This window comes from Ammodytes marinus (genome assembly GCF_949987685.1).
Source record: "Ammodytes marinus genome assembly, chromosome: 19".
In the NCBI taxonomy this organism is placed as follows: Eukaryota; Metazoa; Chordata; class Actinopteri; order Uranoscopiformes; family Ammodytidae; genus Ammodytes; species Ammodytes marinus.
Window position 1 is genome coordinate 14,845,657 of NC_137223.1, and position 21,487 is coordinate 14,867,143.

General features: G+C 41.0%; 1 protein-coding gene across 1 annotated transcript; it reads right to left on the reverse strand.

Moving 5' to 3' along the window:
* Positions 1 to 7,569: 7,569 nt before the first annotated feature.
* On the reverse strand, positions 7,570 to 19,481 carry fez2b (fasciculation and elongation protein zeta 2b). The gene is made up of 9 exons (XM_080048353.1): positions 19,136 to 19,481; positions 15,852 to 15,960; positions 15,312 to 15,428; positions 14,604 to 14,745; positions 13,405 to 13,532; positions 12,817 to 12,966; positions 11,973 to 12,048; positions 11,768 to 11,833; positions 7,570 to 10,631 (listed from the first exon to the last, which is right to left on the reverse strand). The coding sequence occupies exons 1-9, from the start codon at positions 19,441 to 19,443 to the stop codon at positions 10,615 to 10,617; spliced, it is 1,113 nt and encodes a 370-aa protein (XP_079904479.1). The 5' UTR covers positions 19,444 to 19,481; the 3' UTR covers positions 7,570 to 10,614.
* Between the last annotated feature and the right edge of the window lie 2,006 nt (positions 19,482 to 21,487).

The window sequence follows — 21,487 nt, forward strand, 5'->3', positions numbered from 1 at the left end:
TGAGGAATTGTAACATTGGCTCCGGGGAGTGCTGGTCATCAGATGCCTGTTGAGGGAGATGGTAGCAGTTGACTCATTGCTTCATCATACAATCACCCTGAGAAAGACAAACTCCATCTCAACATTTATTTATAGTTTTATAATGGTTTGGTAAAGCTTTGCGTTTAACCGCCATTTTGGGGGGTTTATAAGCAGTATATAAACAAATGTTAAAACACACTGTAGTGTAGTTGTAGCACATTTATTAATTGTTCATACAAGATAACAAATCATTCACAGGCTGGTTTTAGACTTGGAGAAGCTCAAGGCAGTGTGTGGAGCAGACTGCTGTGCTCGCTAGGGTGAGAGGAAGAGTGTCCCGAAAATCTACATGTTTTCTTGTGATGTGATTCGTGTCAGGTTGCTCTATAGCAGTTTTTAACAAGAAATTAAGACCAGAAAAGTAGTATAATAGGAGATCTTTAAGTAAATATGTTCAAAACTTGTGAAGACAGGTTGAGCTTCAAGGTTCATTCTTGACCTTGGAAACAAGAGCTTTGTCGTAAAATTCCAGAATCAATGTTCACTTAGCAGATTTCTTTCTGTAGCATCACATGGCCTTGACCGTAAGCTTATGGTGGCTACTGTTAGGTAATGCTGTGTAACTGATATGAGTGAGTTCTCGACTTGTGCTTCTGCTACTTTTAATGGTCAAGCATTCACTATTATCACATCATTATTACTTGAAGGCAGAGTTGAAACTTTTCGCTATTGCCTCACTTTAACTGTTTATAGACGGCTTATGAACGCTAAATCGGGGATTCAAATAAAGTGTTGCCAATATTGCTTACAGCCATGTCTTATGCTGCTCAATTTTCAAAATGTAATTGGAAATTATTGTGATGATGAGCAACGCCTCGCCTTGGATAGACTGGTGATTGAACCAACAGATATTTTGTAGGATAACATGGTTTTTGATTGAGTTTACATTGGATAAAGGAAGTATTAACTGGAGAGACAGGCAGCTTGGAGAGGCAATCAGTCACGATTGGTTCTGTAACATGAAGCATGTGATCTTTGCTTAGATACACAAGGAGAGGAGAAGAGGAGAGGGGACAATGACAATTACACCTGAAGAATAAAGATGGATGAAAAGATAGAAAAAGGGAACCCATTTTCCTTCATAACCCCCTCATCTGTCAGCAGAGTCAAAATGATAAGCCCTCTTTACCTGTGGGGTAACCCCCCCGGGAATGCACCAGGGGATTTGGAACAAGCTGGAGATGTTTCACCACATCAGCTGTCGGTAAGTGAGTTAGTGATCTTGAGTGATATATCCCCGTATGTCCCTCTCCTTAAATGAGTTAGTATGTGTCTAGCAGCCGTGTCGCCCAGACACCTTGGTGATGGATGAGGCCCCGAGGAGATGGGCTGTAAAAAAGGCTGATTCTGGCACTCAAGGGTGAGATCACTTCCTCAATAAAAATGCATTGTCCCGAATCATCACGGCGAGGTATGAATGCTGATTAGAGAACTAGACGGAGGAGAGCTGGTCTGTAAAAAAAAAAATCAAATTAGCTATTAGTTAATGTGGGGCCCTCCCCCCTCTTATAAAGGCAGGTGATGTATGAAACTGGTGACCAATGACTACAGATTTCAAGAAAGTGTTAAATAATCACCTTGTTTTCTGTAGAATGAATGTAGCAGCATTAAGTTGTTGTGTTGTAGGAAATGCTTCTTAGCCCTGCTGGGTTCCAGCTCAATAAATGGTCCTGAAATGACCACAGCGAGCCCATCATTTTAAGGGGATGTTGTCCTTCAAAACAAAATCCCACATTTATGATAATAATTTATGTCCTCACTAGGGGTGGGAATCTCTTGGTACCTCACGATTCGATTCCGATTCTGAGGTCAACGATTCTATTCAAAATCGATTCTCAATGCATCTCGATAGCAATTTTTTTTTACGTACATACCCATGTGTGATTTTCAAAAATATATTTATATACACATCTGAGTTTGCTACTCAGAGTTTGCTAATCACTTCCTACTTTTGTGATGATCATTAAATACAATCAACAGATGAATTACCTTCTCTAATATTGTATTAAGAGAAAAGCTTTTCTTGTCACAAATATGACTTTCTATGAACAGTGCAATAATCAATGCAACTTTCAACACAACATGGAAGTATGTAAAAACTAAACCGATTCAGTTAAATTTTCTTTCTACTCTTGTGAATCATGTTTCTATAGGATTTCTATTCTATTATTTTCTATGTCATTTCAACACATTGTGCAAAAAGTATGGCTTGGAATTCAGCTCTCATACAAAAACGTAAACAGACACAAAGCCAGTGCAGGTCATATGGGTTTGCTGCTCTCTGCCCTTTTGTCGCCACTTTTAACAACTCGCACTTGTGTGGTGTGCATGCGCAGTGGCACAGGAAATATTAAATATTAAAAAAATATATATATAAATCGATATATATAAATCTATATATAAAAATATATATAAATCGATTATTAACTTTTATGAATCGATTCGGAATCGTTCGAGAGAGAATCGCGATTAATCGGAAAATCGATTATTTTTCCCACCCCTAGTCCTCACCCACCGGTGAGTACACCACCACTTATTTATTTGTGACTTCAATTGAATGTTTGACCTTCACTGATCAAATACATCAGTGGAGCAGAGTTAAACACCAGAAAGGCTGTTTTTGCATTCAACCTTTTTCTCTGTGCTCAACTTAAATCCACTGCCGTACCTTATGCCTGTCATTCTCAACCATAATCATTCCCCCGCAGCCCATGGACAACAGCACGTGTGTACAATTAGAGGCCACTTCAGGACGGTACTTAGAAAAGTGACTTATTTTCACAGCGTGGCCCTCAGCTCATTGCTACTGGTCTGCTTTGTCCTGATAGGGTGTTTTCATGACAATGAGTGCACCTGCGGATGTGTGCAGCTGTTTTCTACCTGAGCACCACATTGCAGTCAACGCTGGGATTGAGGATAATGGGCACTGCAGCTATACTTGTGCATATTGACTTTCTCCTCTGCTGCTACTGACTCATTGGAGCTGGACTCAGCAGCTGCTGCCTGGCGCCATCATGTGGTCACTGTAAGGAACACAACATGCTCTACATTCTGCTCTTGTCATTCTCCCAAACTGTTAGAGTTCATAGTTGGTAATAAATAGATATGTTTAAGTTAGAAAGTTTTTTAACAAGGGCACCCATAACTGTTATGGTAAACTAAATTAATGTAACTGTCCATAGCTGCCATGCATATAGCAGACACACACACACACACACACACACACACACACACACACACACACACACACACACACACATATATATATATATATATATATATATATATATATATATATATATATATATATATATATATATATATATATATATATATATAAATAGGACTCAACTGTTGTAACATTAAGGGTTTATCTTTAGGCTTTTGTTAATGATATGGATGCAATAAAATATCAATATCAGCATACATGAAAACATAAAAGGTAGACTATACTCTATAGTTGCAGTATCATTGTTAGATATAAGAGGATTTCCTCCTTTATTTAAAGACAGACGCTAACTGATTTGGCTAATGAGGTCATAAGGATAATAAATCCATGAATCCAATAGTATTTGTTGCCGTGTAACATAATATAAGGGCTCCTATGTTCAAGGACAAGGTGTCATCCTTTGGGAGTTTGCCTTTTAATGCTGCAACATGCTGCCATGAAATATAATACTTATGGTCATCGTCGCAGTCAAGACGGTAAAGTATACCAGACCAGTTCAAACAGAAACCAAACAGGATGTGGCCTACATCGTCACAATATATTGTAAACACATGTTTTAACAAGGTAATAAAACAGTAGAACATATATGGGGCAAATATTTGTTTATAATAAAGGACACACAAACACTGCACCTGAGTATCAGATGGATGAGAGACTCCAATGCCTCTTCAGGTAGTAAACTGCAACCTGACACCTGGCTGTTACCATGGCACTGCCAAAGGAAAGCAAAGGTTGATGGGAGTTTTGAAGCGGAGGAGCACACATGCAGTCCGATCGAGCGTCTTTTCGACAGTGCTCTCTAGGAAGCATCGGGAGAAGACAAAATAAATCAATTTTTTTATTCATAGAAAAGCGAGTCCTCATCTGTATGCCTTTTGAAGGATGCAAGTCAGCCAGTAAAAGTATCAGGTGTAAAATATTGATGGGGCAACAGGTGTGACCCTAAACGCCCGGCAGGTGTTTGCCCCTTCTGATCGATGCATCAGACAGCGAGGGGCTGCCAGCACCCCCACCACAGGCCGAAGGACGGACCTCAGCACTGGTGAGTCTCTGGGTTGACTCCACTTCTGTTTCACGGTCTCACTTTACAGCACTTCTTTTCTCTATTTACAACAAGAACGTCTAAACCTGTCACCATCTTGGACACAAAAAGGTTTCTACTGGGGAGTGTTTATCAGACCATGCTGCTAAGGAGCCATCTATAGTGGCTTTAATATGTAATGAACATCTCCAGGTTGCCGTTAGGGCCTACAACACAGTATTGTATATTCTGCATAATCTTTCAATATACATGGGTAGACATGTTTAAGACTTCAGGGGTCTGTAGAAATATGAACGGATGAATGTGGCTGATTTGGGAGTGTGGTGCTGCTATATCCAGGCTAGGAACTAGGCCACAAGAACAAATGTGTCTCTGGTTACAGTGTTATTTCTTCCACAGTACGTGCATGTGATCCTCTTTCTTTCTCGCAAAGCATTGACTTGTGACGTACTCCTATCGGATGCAAAGCCAACAGAAGTCTGAGAACATATTGGGAAAAGGAGGTTTTGACAGAAAATATATGACAAAACTTCAGTTAACAATTGGATGTTCGTACAATCACATACAAATCAATAAGATGGCCTAGTAACAAGAAAAAATGACTGATGTCAACAAAAACAAAAACTTCATTTATATATAGAGTATATACTGTACTGTATATGTTACTGTATTTGTCTGCAGATTCACCGAGCCCCACTCCTCCTGGAGGAGGAGGAGGTGGTGAGCGGGCAGAGGGAGGTCAAGGAGATCAGCCGGTTGTACAGGAGCTGTGGTTCATTGTGGTGATGGCAGGCATCGCCCTGTTGCTGCTGGCCATTGTGTTAGGTGTTATGCTTCATAAGGTAAGAGACAGTAGGTTTGTGTGTGTGTTTCTAACTTAAGTGACTTTTGGGGACACACACTAGATTTTTATCCAATTGATTGGGGACGCCTGTGCATTTTGGGACAAAAGTGGTGTCCCCAATCGTTAAAACCTTGATATTAAGGTCAGTGGTTAGGGTTCGTCTATACACTAGTCAAATTGAGTAGATCTATTTAGTCCCCAGAATGTACCTAAGACAAAGTGTTTGCAGCTTTGTGAGGACAAATTGAAACTTTTTAATATCAGAGTAAGGACATTTTCTGGAAAGTGAGGACATTTTTCCTGGTCCTCACTTCATCAAAGGGTTGTTTGAAGGTACACTTGGTATTAAGGTTCAGGTTAAAATTAAGTTTAGGTCTGGGTTAGGCATTTAGCTTGTGATTGTAAAGGTCAAGGTAAAGGGCTAGGGAATGCATTGTGTCAATGAGTGTCCTCCCAAAGAAACGTTTATGATGTAAGCGTCAGCACAGTGTGACTTAACTTTTGTGAGCCTACATGGGGACATTTTCAATCTTTCAACTTGTATGTAGCAACTCTGTATTATTATTCTTCTGTTCTTGTAAAGAAACCTAAATTGTATTCTCTCTTTAGGCCCTGAACAAACCCCCCTTCACAAGAGAGAGACCCCCACTGGTGGCCATGCCCATGCAGAAGAGGAACCCCATGGCTGTTTATCCAGCCAGCAACTCTGTTTTTGTGAGGGGGACATTCATTTACTAATCGCTACGAAATGCATGGAGATTACGCCTTTTCAATGATCTTTGACTGGAACACCTAAATGAAATGCAGCCATCGTTGGTGTAATTAATTACTCCTGTGATTTTCAACATATCCAAAGTGAATATCAACCCTTATCTTGGACATTTTGAGTTCAGGAAAAGATTTTAGCAAGCACAATCACTGGAAGTTGAAGAGAAATTACTATCATGCAAATAATAACTTGATTTAAAAAACAAAAATCTGTACAACGTAAACATTTTGTGCTTGCAAAAAGAAGAGTGTCTCACCCACTCTCCTTGTTCCAGTTTGACACTGTTCCTGACACGACAGGCTTCTCCAACAGTGTAACACTCAAGGGCTTCACTATGAAGATAGAGGTAAAATAAATAAATAAAATAAGAAATACTTCACCAACACATGCAAAAAAAAAGCTGCAGCATACAGTTGTGTATCGTTGTCCTCTCCGCCCTCCAGGAAGTGCTGGAAGCTAAATGCGAGCTGGTGGATGAGGTGCCCCCTCAAGGTGAGCTGGAGATCCTCAGTGTTAACTCTCTGAGGCGCAGCGTCAGCCAGGTGATGGACGGGAAGTCGCTCACAGGAGAGGACGACGCATGGGACCCAAACATTTCAGGCCATGACAGTGGGATGGTGAGAAACGTATGCTGATCTTGTGCAGAGCACTAACTACAAGGCTGTTATTTAATATCATTTTTAGAGAGATAAATGGACGAAAATAACTTCAAAGTTACATGAAATCAGCGGCAGAGTCTTGCATCCTCCGTTTAACAAGCTCTGTTCCTCTCCCTCAGTTTATGGAAGACGAGGAATTCGTGGACACCGTCAAAGGGTTCAGCACAGTGAGGAAGGAACACACCATGTTCACTGACACCAACCTGTGACCCCCGGTGGATGACCTTTGAACCTGACAAGACACAGGCCCTGGATGTTTGAATTTTTTTTACATAAACCCCACCATGTCTCACAGTAATGAGTCTGGTGAAGGCAGCTTGTGCCATTAAGTTAGTCAGCAGTAACCGATAGGACCAGGCACTTAAACATGCTTTCTTCAGTCTTTTTTCTATGTGGTATCCAACTGGGCAAGTCTTATAAGTCCTGTGTTTTTTCAAACATTCATCAGTATTTAAGTTGTGACATTTTTGATCAAATGTTCCTTTTTTAGGGTCCCTTAAGTTATGTGAGACTTTAGTGTTGGAAAAAGAAAATAACACTACTGATTTTCTATTATAAATGATTTTTAGGTCATGAAAAGTTAATGTTTTGGAGATAAATGTTCATCAAAGGATGGTGACAGTATTTCTTTTTCATATGCATGGAAAGTTTGTGGGCACTAATACATTTTTTTGTTAAAAAACACACTTTGACTTAGTTCACTTTTGGGGACTTAAGATGTATTTCCTGAAAACTAACTATAACCAGTACTGGCCTAATCTAACTCTTATCGGCTTACACTGACCACAAAATCTAATTTTACCAGTTGTATCGATGAGTTACACGGATCTGGACCCCAATTGCACAATCTGTCCTCAATCAACTAGTCTTAATTCTAGTGTTTGTCCCAAAGTCAGAAACACACACACACACCAGTGAGCCAAAAAACATGCAAGTTTTCACGTATTAATTTATTTGAAATGAGTTTCAATGCAATGTGGGCACAAACTACGTGTACCAGTACAGTCAATAATATGGTTACAAAACAAACATTGACATAATAAATTAATATACTGTACTGCAGTACCACAAGAAACAGTAAACATAAAAACCCCAAACTGGGGAGTTATTTTGCATTAAAAACAAAAAAAAGGAGGTGGTTTAATGTACAAAAGATTTCAGGCATTTTACAAAGGCAGCGTCTTTTTCCGTTGCTTGTTTTGTTGTACAGATATAAATATAAATCTCTAAATTGTAGTTACACTGATATGTCTGCTAACAAAGAGACCAGATGAGACTTCCAATCTGACTGCTATTTCATTATAAAACAAAATATACCATTTACAGTTGTTGTCATGACCATTTTCATTCAAGCTTTTCTAAGATCACAATCGATTAAAGTTTTCTTAAAATCTGATGTTTAACTTTGCGCTTTTTGATCAGTACAAATATTTTTTTTTTCTGTATTCCGTTTAAAACATGCACTTGTCCCTTTTAGTGTGATATCAATACGTCCTTAAACAAACAAATTCATTATTAGAAATGTGTTTGCAGCAGTAAAGTGCATGTACCACATGCTAAGTTGTGAATGTTTTTGAATGGTAGGAAGGCTAGAACATAACAGTTACATATAAATAGTTCAATATAGCAGTACGATCTTCTCTTCCTTTACAAAATAACTAATGGAACCCTCAAATCGAAGCAACCCTTTTGTGCAATCTTCCCCAACATCGTTAACTTCATCACAACCCTTCACCATCTGGCCAAGTGCATAAGACAAATGCTTCACATTTTAACCAATAAGAGTAAAAATAGCTTTTTCAAGAGTCTCTTCTTCTCGTACATATTAACCAACTGAATTTCTAATTAAGTAAAAGTTTGCCACTAGATGTTACAACTGCTTATATAAAGCGGATGCTACTGCAGACGGCTACACCTACTGCTGTTCCCACTAAGCAGAATCTAGGACCTTAAGCATTACACTGTGTTTCAACAATTGACTACATAACCAACATGGTTTAATGCTACCCTGATTAAGTCAAGAGGCTACTTGCTGATCAAATGTTGCCAGAAACATACAAAGACTCAGGAATGTCTGTACCGTTCAGAACAAGAGTTTGAACTAGTTTAAACACTGATGATCGTACCTGAGAGACAGACTAGACCTGATCTGACAGTGTGTGTGGTGCACCTGTCTCAGCTGGTGATCTGAATGTAAAGTGTACAAACTCACTGATGACATGGCAGGTATGCATTGTTAGGCAGGTTGGACATAGTTTTAAAGGGCTGCTTCAGTGATTTAGTACTGCACTACTATTGAGCTGGGAGACACAAGCAAAATCCCAAAACACTGGCTCCTACAATTACCATGATGCAACATGCTGGCGTACATTTATTGAATTGTCCTTTAAACCATGCCTCATTCGCAATCTCTTATAGATGTATTAATGCCAAGCTGACATTACCTTGCCATGATGACCTAAGACACCATCAGGTATACTTTCTCAACTTTAAAAAAAGCTCCTCCAGGGCGACAGGATGCATTATACAACAGTTTTAATGGCCGAGTTGTACTCTGTTAGAGGTGTAAACTGAATGGTATGTGTAAAATCTGTGAAGTTTTAAGGATCATGCTCATGGCTACCAATAAGGTAAACAGATGGAACAAGATGCATGACAACAATTCTTCATGTTGACATGCTTTTGGCACCACAAAAGCTAATCTATTGAAATGTACTTTGAGGTTTCTCCACCATATATTCCGATACTACATGACCAGATCACTGACAGACTAAAGTGCTACCACAAAATGAGTTAAAGGGTTAACAGATAGAGAAAACCCAAGGCTTTTAACAGAAGCTTAACTATATGAATCAAAGCTAACATAATATTAACAACAATATTTATCTAGCGAGCCGATAAATGCAGAAATGTGGTACGAGGTATTTGCAGACTCCGGGGAAGTGATAAAGTTGTTGGGGGTGGCGGTCACTACTTGAGGGCTTGGAGGTCAATGGACAGCATTTACAAAACGATGTTGCAAACTGGTCACAAAAAAGTTGCTACTGGAAAAGTCCCTAATCTCACTAACAACAAATTCTCCAAAAATAAGCTTTACGTGTTTGTTCATCCAGCTATTACTTTCTTAAGTCATTTCACTTTTTTTTTCCCTTTTTCAAAAAGTTAAAAGTTCACAAAATTGTGCAATTTCTCTCAATAGTATACAAAATATTTCATCTCAACATTCAGCTAAGCGCTTATAATGAGCATGAGCCCAAAACCAGCATGCAAGGACAGGTGGACCTGCCGTTTGGGATTTTTAAAATTAAAGGGGTTTGCGCTCTTTGATCCGTAGAGTTTTTAATCCCTAGACATTATTTGCAACCAATCAACAAAAGCCATGGAAAGCAACATTTTCCATACAGGTAAAACTAGATTTATGCTTGATATCACCACCAGCCTTTGCCCTTTTGAGATTCAGCCAGGATTTGTTTTCCCCAGTCAGGCATGAACTGCACCGATGCAAATGCATTCGATTTACAAAACAGACAAGATTGGACTGCATTTCCCTCGGGCAGGCCTGCAGAGGAAGCCAAAGAAAATTAAATACAGCTGGCTCTTCTCCATTCAAGAATCAGGAAGGGAGATGTTCAGACTAATACTGATTACTGGCATCCATAGACAAGACATCATGCTGTCGGGGGTATACAGGGCTGTGGCGCTCAGGCATTACAAAGTTTAAAACATTACAAATCAGAAGAACTATACAGACTGAGGAGTTAAATCTAGAGTTAAAAATCTTAGGAGCAACAATAGTGGCAGAGTTTATAAAAAGAAACAAAAAAAGAAAAAAAAAATGCCACAAGGAAAGAAAGTCTATGTGTTGAAAATAGGAAGAAAGGGAAATATTTGGATTTTTTTCAATCCATTATCTGAGTTCTTCTCCGATTAAACCAGAACTCTCCTCGGATGACGAAATGGTTCCGGAAACAGGAGGCCTGCCTTTTGGCTTTACGTGGGACAAAGAACTGTGGAGACAAGAGCAGAGAAGGGCGATGATCAATGCTGTGTTTGACAAGGAGAGCTGGAAATCATGGAAACGCAAACTACTACTGGGGGGGGGGGGGAATGTGAGGTGAGCAAAAGACAGGTGAGAAGCAGACATGTGTGAGCAGCTGCTACTGGGAGCTCGCAGTACGGAGGAGTTATGTGCATGAGCGTGTGTTCGTGGCTTTGAGGGTGGATGTAGTAATGCAGCCACAAGCCCCCCCTGCCCAGCACGATAGGCACTACAGCAAAGAGTTAAGGAGGGAAAGACTGCTGCTTTATAGAGGGTTAGGGGTTAGGAAGTGATACTACGAAGACGTACTGAGAGAGGGAGGGAGAGAGAGAGAAAGGGACGTTTAACGAGGGGCCGAGAAGAAAAAGGCTGAAGGTGAAGAATCTGTGTTAATGTGTCAGTGCCTCACAAACCTCAGTCTCCACCGCTCTCATACCAGAGCTACCCAAAGGACAAGGCAGCACAGACCAAAGACAAGGAAGGCACAGGTCAACAGTGAAGGGTCGGGCCAGATAAGCATTTTTAACCCCCCACCCCCCACGTCCCCCCCCCCCCCCCCCGTCCCCGTCCCTTTAATGAATGTTTGTTGTGTTGAGTGTTACCCGATTGATTCTCTCTGGGGCATCCCGTTTTGTGCTGTTACTTCGATGTAATCTATAAAATGTAGTGTTGGGCAACAAACTAAAACCAATAGGCTAAAGTTGAAGTGAAAATAAGTATTACCCAACTGTACAACCGTGTATAATTTTTTGGGGAAGGTTTTAAAAAAGGTATCCAAAATTGGATACAGCCCGACCCTAAAGTCAGCTTCTCTGAAAAAACAGAGGAAGGAATGTTGTACTTCCTCTTTCAAACGACAGGTGGCAGGATGAGTGAATGTCAGGTGGAACCGACCGACACAAGCGAAAAGTCATCTGGCTGTGACACACGCATCTCTAAATATGAGTCACTTTATTAGAGCGGACCACCTTTAAATCGCTTTGAGATTTGTAGTTTCTGTGCTTATCCCGCCTGATATAACTAAAGTTACACTCAGCTTTTCATCCTGTATTTAAATGTATGGAGAAGCAGTTAAAGCTGATTGAGGATGTCTGTGTGTCTCACCTTTGAGAATGTAGTCTGTTAGCAAGGCAGGAACCTTCTCACTGTCGTCCCTCATGGCGTGGAGGACTAAGCAGAGCGAGAGCAGCACATTGCAGTTTAAAAACACAACAGACAAAAACTTGAAAACAATCTACAGTGAGACTTCAACATCTAAATTGTATTTCATTATGGTCAAGTTACTGTGTGTGTGTGTAGATAGACTCACTCTTTGTGAGGATCTGGAGGTCTTCTACCGACGGGGAGCCAGCGTTCTTCTCATAAGGGATCACTGTGGTCAGGTACTGGAAAAGAGAAAATGTTCCACAATCTCTTATTTACACACATACACACAGATTCTCATTGTTCAGTCTTATACTTTCGTTTTCTAACCAAAAAAAACATAAAAATATGACGGTGTCATGGAGACCGACGTATGAACATATGATGAGCAAGCAGGGGCTAGTTGCTTTCAACCTGTCAGAGACTTAACGTGAGCACAAGAAAGCAAAGATGATGCAACGGTGTCTTCTTGGCTCAAAACAAATGAACAAAAAGATAACAACACAGTTGAAGCTGCAAAATATGATCAAATAAAATGTCAAATCAAGTTATTAATAGAAAAAAATAAAAGGTTAAGCTTGATGACGTAAAAAGCAAGAAAGACAAAAATCAACCTCTAAAACAAAAGAGAAGGAAACGAACATGCCAGATTAAAAAAAAAGGGGGGGGGGTATCTGAAAAGAAAGAAGGATGTGAGTTTTAAGAGAGCAGGGGCACCTGTTTGTCCCCTCCTGTGTTGCCAAAAGTTTGTCGGAGGCCATTTTGAATGACATTGGAGAGTCCCTCCAGAGTGAGGAGCTACGAGGAGCGAAAGAGGAAGGAGGAGAAATACAGCGTAAAGAGAGAGAGAGAGATCGAGGGTAAGAGGGAAGAAGAGAGCAGCTCGCACACGCAAACTATCTATCCGCTCATGCATCACACATTTCTACTCATATATTCCTGTCTACTTCACTGTCATTCTAGTCACGTGTAGAGGCTGTGTGTGTGTGTTTACTGTCACCACCACTCACCGTGCCTGGTATGTGGGTGCTGGTGGTCCTCTGGCCGTTGGGCCCGGTTATAGTGGTGCTCCTGACTTTCTTCCTCTTCCGCAGCAGCTCGCGTTGCTCCTTCTGTCTGTTCTGCACGTCGATCAGCAGCGAGATGAAGCTGTTCTTCACCTAAAATAAAGTACATAACCTCAATGTCAATTATTTATACATGTAAAGCTCTCGCAGAAATCTATCTTATTTTCTATTCAAAAAACGGTGACAGAGTCATCGTGACATTAAGGCTAATTGAATTATAAAACACAAAGCTGCTCGTGAGTTGACTGACCTCTTACGGTCTACAGATTGCCATGAGCACTGCAGTCTAAACCTCTTCAAAGACAGATGTTCATGTGTACAGAATATTCAAAAATAGTTTGTAACATATAAAACCAAGAACAACTGTGGAATTGTCTGACTGATTATGTTTTTTTAAGTCTTCATAATGCTGTTAATCATTTTTATCATTGGACTGTTGATTGCTTTTCACAAACACATCAGTTGTACACAGTTTTAGGTCGTGGTGATGCTGAGGCCACGCAGTTAAGAAAATCAAAAAAACAAAAGAACCTCTTTTTCATAGTCCAATTCGTCTCTCAATGCCAGAGCCTGGATCAGCTCTTCGCTGTAGCGACGGATGGCTGTCTCCACCTCCTCCAGAGTGTCTGTGAGCTCAGACACAGACAGCTGACGCAGACCTGAGGAGGATGTGTTGGAGACAGATTAGGGAAAAGGAATGTGACGTACAGCATGTTAGTACAAAGTGTGTGGGTTGGTTTGTGCGAAAGATGAGTATTCATACATTTAGATACACAAAAGCTATCTTTGTACAAGTTTCACAGAGACGTTATAGTGAGGTGCACGCTAAGACATAAAAGAAAAGAACAAAAGGTGAAAGTGATGGAAACTTAGATGGAAAAGTGTCATCGCTGCGGTGTTTATTTGTAAATTGTGCACTTTGTAACTACACTTTGTACACTGTAGTTAATATATGCAAACATCGGACAGTAAATCTATAAGGCTTTAAGGCAAACTGGGGGAAAATGCTGCATTTACAATGGGGTGGCATAAGAAAGTGTGCATATGATGTTGCTTATGTAATGCTATGAACAATGTTAATGCTGTCTCTTTGCATTTGTTACACGTTACATAAGAATGTTTGACGCACGTGTGCCCATCGTTTTGCCATTGTTTATTCATGTGCACAGCCTATTACACTTCATTGAATGATTTAGATAAATGTCAAGTGGCAGTGTGAACATCTCAGAGACACAAGCACATTCACACACACAGAGCAGAACAATACTAAACGCTTGTTGTTTGGACCAGTGGTTCCCTACCAGGGGTGCGTGGGCCCCATGGGGTACTTAAGTGGATTGCAGGGGGTACATAGAAATATTAGGCAATTAAATGTATTTCCACACAAGAAAAACATGTTTAAATACATGTCCATAAGAAACTACAAGCACCATTTTATTTTATTTTATTTTTTCACTAAATTTTATTTTTTCCTTTCACAAAAATTGTCATTGAATTGAAATTGCCATTTAAGTGTAAATGGTGTTATATTAAGGGAGAGTTGTACAAATTTACATTAATGAGAAGTTGGATTCGATACAATTACAAATGGTTTAATATATACCGTGAAGACAAATTTAGGCGAATCATCCCACATGGGTGTGGGGGATACTTTTGACATGGAAACAAGACAAAAAAGGTTAGGAGCCACTGGTTTAGCCGATCCCTTTCCACAGCCGGGCAATACTCACGGTCCTCGTAGCTGGTGTTGGAGCCGGAGCGCTTCAGACCGTGGAGATCCTGAGAGAGCATGGACAGGTCGGACTGAGAGGGACTCTCATCGTCCTCTGGGTCTGGAGACTCCTGCATCATCTCCTCGATCTCCTCTATCACCTACACAGCATCCCCCCAAAAAATAGGCACACACATACAAATGTCTTTACAAGGGTATGGAACTGCGTTTAAGACCGTGTCTGATGTGTTCGTTTTATAGATCTTTTTTTGCTTTGCGTTGTTGTTTTCCCCTAGGTTGCTATTTTGGTCTCTTTGGACGTTGCGCCTTTGAAATCAACATCAGATCATCAAGAAACGTTTTCTTAAAAAGCTTCCTGGGGAAGAAAAAATATCAGCAGCCAGAACCTGACTAGTAGTGTGCACATTTGTTTGTATATGCATGAATGGCTCATGCTCTCACAACACGATGAACACAGTTACGTTATGGTAAACATAACCAGAACAACAGGATAGACTTTGGAGTCATTTCTTGGCTATAAACTAAGTCTAGGAGAAGAGAGAAAAAAAAAGCAGCAACTTGACTTTGTTTTAACATGAAGGGATTTAGCATATTATGTAAGTTTGTTGGAAATATGACAGGGCCTAAAACACAGAAAAAAACAAAGCAGCTTCTATCCACATCACTGTTTGCAAAACATGCCAAACACACACACAGAAAGAGTTACCTGCTCAGCGGTGTAGAGCGGCTCGTTGCTGATACAGGACACGATGATAGAGTGCATGTCCATCTGCTCCCTCAGCTCCTCGTCATCAGACAGATCCAGAGACTGGTTGTCCAACTTCTGTCCACAGGGAATGGAACCAAGGAAGAGAAAGAGAGAGAGAGAGAGAGAGAGAGAGAGAGAGAGAGAGAGAGAGAGAGAGAGAGGACAAACAGGTGGTTAGGCAGATGGAGGGGAAGAGGAGATGGAACTTTTATCGATTATAATTTTTAGCTTCAGTGCCCACTGACTCCTGGAACAATTTACAACAACAAATTAAAATAAATACCTTCATATCCTTTTAACAAATTCAATAGTTTTGTCGCTTTCTCAGTGTGTTGTGTATTTGCATTGTTTATTGTGTATGTATTGTTGTTTTTGCTTTGCATTTATTTGACTCAACATCATTGTAAATGAGGCTCACCCCTCAATTGATCTCGAGACATAAATAAAGGTTAAATTAAATGGACTGTGTGTGTGTGTATGTGGGGGGGGGGGGGGTACCTCTTGCTCAGTGAGGTTGAGGGTGGGCAGGTGTAGGGTGCGAGTGTGCGATGTCTTCCAGTCCACAGCCATCACGTTGCCATAGTTATCTGTCAGAGCGTTCCACACCCTGGAAGAGAAAGCAAGAGAAAAGGTGCATGATGTCATTTGGATTGCAGAATAACACAATAGCATGAGAAGCAGAACAAAGTTTTGAGCGAAGAACGGAAGACTGGTGACTGTAGATAAGACGTACCCAGTTTTTTTTTACTATGACACAGCATTACCATACAGTGTTCAGTCTGACCACACCACCCACTCACTTTGTTCCTGCTACTAACCAATGAAAAAACTCCTTATTCACGTGTTGATTTGTACCCCCAGTACACTAACACTCAGACAGCAAGCGGATGGCCACCGCCAACATCTCAGAGGCAGTAAGGCACCATATGGAATGCACTATCTCACAATTCGAGAACTGTCTTCATATCGGCTCATGAAACAGTGTCACCGTTATACCAACAGACTGTTGAGTTGTTTGCCAGTTGGCAGAACTTGACGTATCATTGGCCGAGCAGCTGTCGGGGCCGAGTCCGTGAAATAAACAAGTCGAATCTTCAGCTGTGAAATACATCGTCTTGGTAAAACACGTACTGGTATGCCAGATTTGAGGGATCTGTTGCAGAATATGTAACAAACAAAAAATTGGAATAAGGTTTTGGCCAAATGTTGGTTTCCACCCACCCACCAACCCACACACACTTCGACTTAGTTGTTCTATTCCGGATCGGTTGGAGAGATGGTTTAAGATGTAGTGCAATAAATGAACACAGATGAAGAAAATCCAGTCGGAGCCGAACATAAAATTCAGTTACACGTGTGTGTGAGCCACCAAGCTTTTATCTCTGGGCCTGAATGCTGCGAGGATGGATGCTGTGAACCCATGTGTCAGAGGGACTCTGCTTCGTCACACACACACACACACACACACACACACACACACACACGTTTTCATCACTTGCGAGGACATTAAATAGACTTACATTAATTTCCTGGAGACTTAACCCAACCATAATAACCACTACTTCCCTTACCCTTACCTTAACCTAAACCTAAGTCTACCCTCACCTAAAGACAAGTCTTCACCCTAAAATGTCATTATTGCATTAAGGGGACTCCCATTTTGTCCCCAAAAGGAAAGTACGCCCCCACAATATCACTGTGTAAACAGAAAAATGTCCCCATAACATGAGTAATACCAGCCAGCGCACACACACACACACACACACACACTTTATGTAACTCACATGTTTGTTTCTCCCTGAAGTGTTCATGCACAGCTTTGGGGTGTGGGGGGTTGCGACGGGTTGTTGTTCTAAATAGGCCAACAGCGGGCAGGAAATATTTATTGTGCCTTGGGCAAAGAGACACTGTCTCTGGCACATCATGAGCTTCAGTTTCACCTAGAGCATTTACATATAAAAAACACGTCTAGTCTAGATTTCAGGGGACCAATTTTCTTGTTCAAACGGTGCCAATTTGTCTGAATTACTTGCTTGAATAAATATTTATGTGGATGTTGTTGTATCTTGCACACGTGAGTCGTGACACATATAACCCACGTGCTCGACTTGGCTTTAAAACAATTTTTGATTTCTCAATCCTCATTGACACACACACACACACACACACACACATACTTCGTCCTTGTCATCCTCGTTGTTCGTCTCAGCTGCGGTCTCGCTGGAGAACTTGTTAAGCGCCTGGGCACGTCCTGCACAGTGCAGTCAACCAGAAAAGACTCTCACTGAGCCTGGCGCTTGCTCTTTGGGCTTCGCCAGGCTGCTGTCCAATTATTCTATCCCCCTTGTTGCGCTGTCTTTAAAAAAAAAACACACAACAACCATAGATGCCTCTCTGTGTGTCGGACCAGCCTTCCTACATTCCCCTTAACATTTAGAGCCCTATTAACTGCAAGACTGACTCCAAGACTTTTGCCGTGACAAGCTCTCCACTACTGTATTATTGACTGTGAGTGTGGAAGTAGGCAGAGTTGCAGTAACAAAATGTCCCTGTATAAACAGCCTCAAGACCTCAACCGGCGGCTAGACATTTATCCAATATCAGTTTCAATGCAATCTTCATGCTCCCCTGTGTTATGTTGTATGTTATAACATGTTTATATAGTTTGTTATCATTGTTTCCATATTTTTGTCCAAAAATGATAGCAAACAATATTAACGTGTAATAACATACAACATAACATAGGGCAGCACGAATGAAGTCCCATACTTAATAGTTAAGTCCTAGTTTCAAGTAGAGAAACACTTTAGTGGGGACGGGCTTGACCAACTTCCCTTTTGGTAAAGCAGGGAAGAACACACACACACACACACACACACACACACACACACACACACACACACACACACACACACACACACACACACACACACACACACACACACACACACACACACACACACACACACACACACACACACACACACACACACACACACACACACACACACAGATGTAATTGTCATGTTGTCATGCGATTGTGTAGCGGTGACATTTGAGTGTCTGTATGAGACAACAACTGCAGAGGACCTCCAACTGATAGGTGGGATTTGGTCAGAACAGAAGCAGACAGTGTTACCTTTCAGAAAGGGATGACTTACATGACAAGACACACACAAGATAGGCTATATTGGGTCTGTTTTCAACAAGAGGGGAACAGTAGGGCTCCTAGAACTCAAGTCATATTTTAAACGCAATTTGTCTCATGTGCACGACTTTTAGTATGTAGGAATAAAAAGCCAATCACTTACTTTCAATTGACACTTTATGGATCAGTGGTTTAATAGCTGACATAAACTAATTTGTGATTTAGTCAAGTAGCCTGCTGGTAACGTGGCACGAGCCCCTCCCCTCTCCTCGTCAGTCGTCACACGCACAAACTCCAAAATACACACTTTTGATTCATTTGATGAATCATTTATAATCGTCGGTGTAACACAGCAGCGTTATTGCTGCTTCCAGGTCTGAACTTAAATTCAACAGACTAAGTTTGTCAATTAATTAAACGGGTGGAGGAGCACAATAAGTTATAAAAATACAGCAAATGTGTCTAGTATCGCAAACACTCCCTGGCTGGCTAAACTTTGGACAACAGTGATTGCGGCTCACTGAGCGACACCGACGTTAAGTTAGCTCGGTGAGGCTAAAGGGGCTAAGCTAGCTCGCTCAGAGATGATTAAAGTTAGCGGGAATGAAACCCCCAGCATTATATTCACACTCACTCGTCGTCTTTCAGGCAGCCGTCCTCTGCGATAGGCTTAATGGGGGCTATGTTTTCCGTCGTGGTGTTGTAGTTACGGAAACACACAGTCAGCTTCTCGTCGAAGTCGTGGACCAGGTCCTCCATCGACGTGAAGCTGCAGATCTCCCCGGAGAAGCTGTTGTCCAGGTCGGAGAAATCATCCGGGCCCGCCGACGGCTCGCCCACGTTAGAGTTCAGTTGGTCCAGCTGGTCCGCCGACGCCGAGGACGGCTTGAATTCGTTAAAATCCTGCCAGTCCTCGTCGAAGTGGGCCAACGGCGCCGCCATGACTGCCGTAGGGAGCTCGAGTTGACAGCCAGCTAGTCGTCCCCGGAACAGTGCTCTGTTTTCTGCTTCGAGTTCGAGACACTGGAGCAGAGAAGGAGGGAGTGAGAGAGAGAGACAAAGGGGGCGGACCACAGTGACGCCAGTCCGGACGCCCCTCCCCCTTTACAGATGAAGCAAAACAAACCCATGATAGCTGTCTCAAAGCAAATACAATGTGCTGTACAGTTTCTGTATTATCTCTGTCAGTCATAAAGAAGCATGCACTCTTAACTATACATTTATAAAAGCCATTTTAGGCAACCAGCCCCATACATGATCTGGGATCTCTTCAGCAGTACAGTAATCTTGCTGTTTTCCTACATCTCAAGAGTCTCCTTCTGCATGTTCCTAATTTCAGAACAAAGAGTTTAGTTCAAAACAAAAAAAAATATTTGAACGTGTTGAGTCCACCATTGACTAGGGCAACGCCTACCTGTGCCTGCAACGATCATCTGAGCATTGATCATTTAGGTTCACTAAGTCTTTATCCCTTATTGATGAGCTAATATTGTATTTACGGCTGCTAATATTGTATTTATGCTGGTTCTTTTTCTTTTTCTTCTTTATTCTCATCATCAGCAGTAAGCTAAATTGCAATGAATGTCTAAACGTCTGTTTTTTGTTATACCACCAGAGGGCGCAATATTTTAGACCAATGGCGACCCACAGTGGACTGTTAAATAAACAAAATTGATATATAATATAAAATAAAAATTAAATATATAGAAATATTAAATAATAATACAACCACAACAAATAATAGTATATATATTATATTATATACTATCTATGATATAAATATATTTTTTTAGATCCACTTTTCATCTCAGTCCAGCAGTTTTAATTCCACCCAGCCATTATCTGTCGTCAGTCAGGTCAAGACAAATAAGCCAGGGCCACTGCATTGTGAATATTGGATAAATTCAAAATTCAGTTTGACATTTTCTTCATATGATTATCTACTTCATCATAACTTGTTTATACTTGAAATATTGAACATGTGAGTTTACAACGAAGATATCTTCATATTTTACAAGCACTCTTGCCTAGTGCATCCTTCATAAAATGACAGGGTTTGAATAGAAATGTATGGCCAACAACAAAGCTTACTCAAAATAACATCACTTTATTGGCAATTGTATTTGTAATTCCTAATGGCATGAAGATAAGCCTCCTACCAGATGGTCTGGCTCCACACAAGGCTTTCAAGAAATAAACCACTGAATACAAAGTTGAATTTTGACACAAATTCAACCCAGCGTTTCCCATTGCATTCCCCCCTTTCTCCCTTGACACATGCCTTGCCAAAAGCAGTGATTCAGGGCCAACCTGGATCCCCTTTCTGTGTTCAACGCTGGGAGAGATTTTTTAGTTTCCTTTGTTTTAGGGGCCCTCACAATCTCTTGCCCTATCAAACTCTTTCAAAACCCTGGATGCTTTATTGAAAATATGCATACATAACACTTTTCCTACACAACAATACAAAACAGTACAATCACTTTTGTAAATAACACATTGAACATAAAGCCACACGTCACCCGTCCCCTCCTCATAGCCACAAGGAGCTTAGAGATACTACAGTAAGCCCTTGGTATCCCCCACCCAACACCTCTGAGAGAAATAAGACAGTAAAATCAGAAACAACTCCCCTTGTTAAAGTCAGACAAAAGAAAAGTGGACACCAGGTTGCTTACAGACATAGCGTTTGTCACCAGCAGGTGAATAACTTTACTTTAACTCTATATATGGGTTCTCGTTGTGTGCAATTTGCCTCAAGTCTTCTGAAATATTATATTGTGTGGAGGATCAGAGTCCAGGGGTTGAGAGAGTATAAGACCCAGAAACACGTAACCTACAGAGAAAACACCTGTGTGTTGTCAAGAGTATTGGCTTTGATGAGTGTCAGAAAAGTGGCAGGAGCCGATCAACAATGACACGACGAGAGAGACTATATTGTGGATCATTTTAAACAGACATGTGTTGACGTAGATTTGTCACATGAAGG

Bases quoted from the DNA above. Each gene is read 5' to 3' on its own strand.
- fez2b (XM_080048353.1), bottom strand. From the start codon at position 19,443: ATGGCGGCGCCGTTGGCCCACTTCGACGAGGACTGGCAGGATTTTAAC. The intron at 15,961-19,135 runs GTGAGTGTGAAT...TTTCTCTTCCAG, and splicing joins GGCTGCCTGAAAGACGACGA to GGTGTGGAACGCTCTGACAG. The intron at 12,049-12,816 runs GTGAGTGGTGGT...TCTCTTTTCCAG, and splicing joins GCACCCACATACCAGGCACG to TACCTGACCACAGTGATCCC.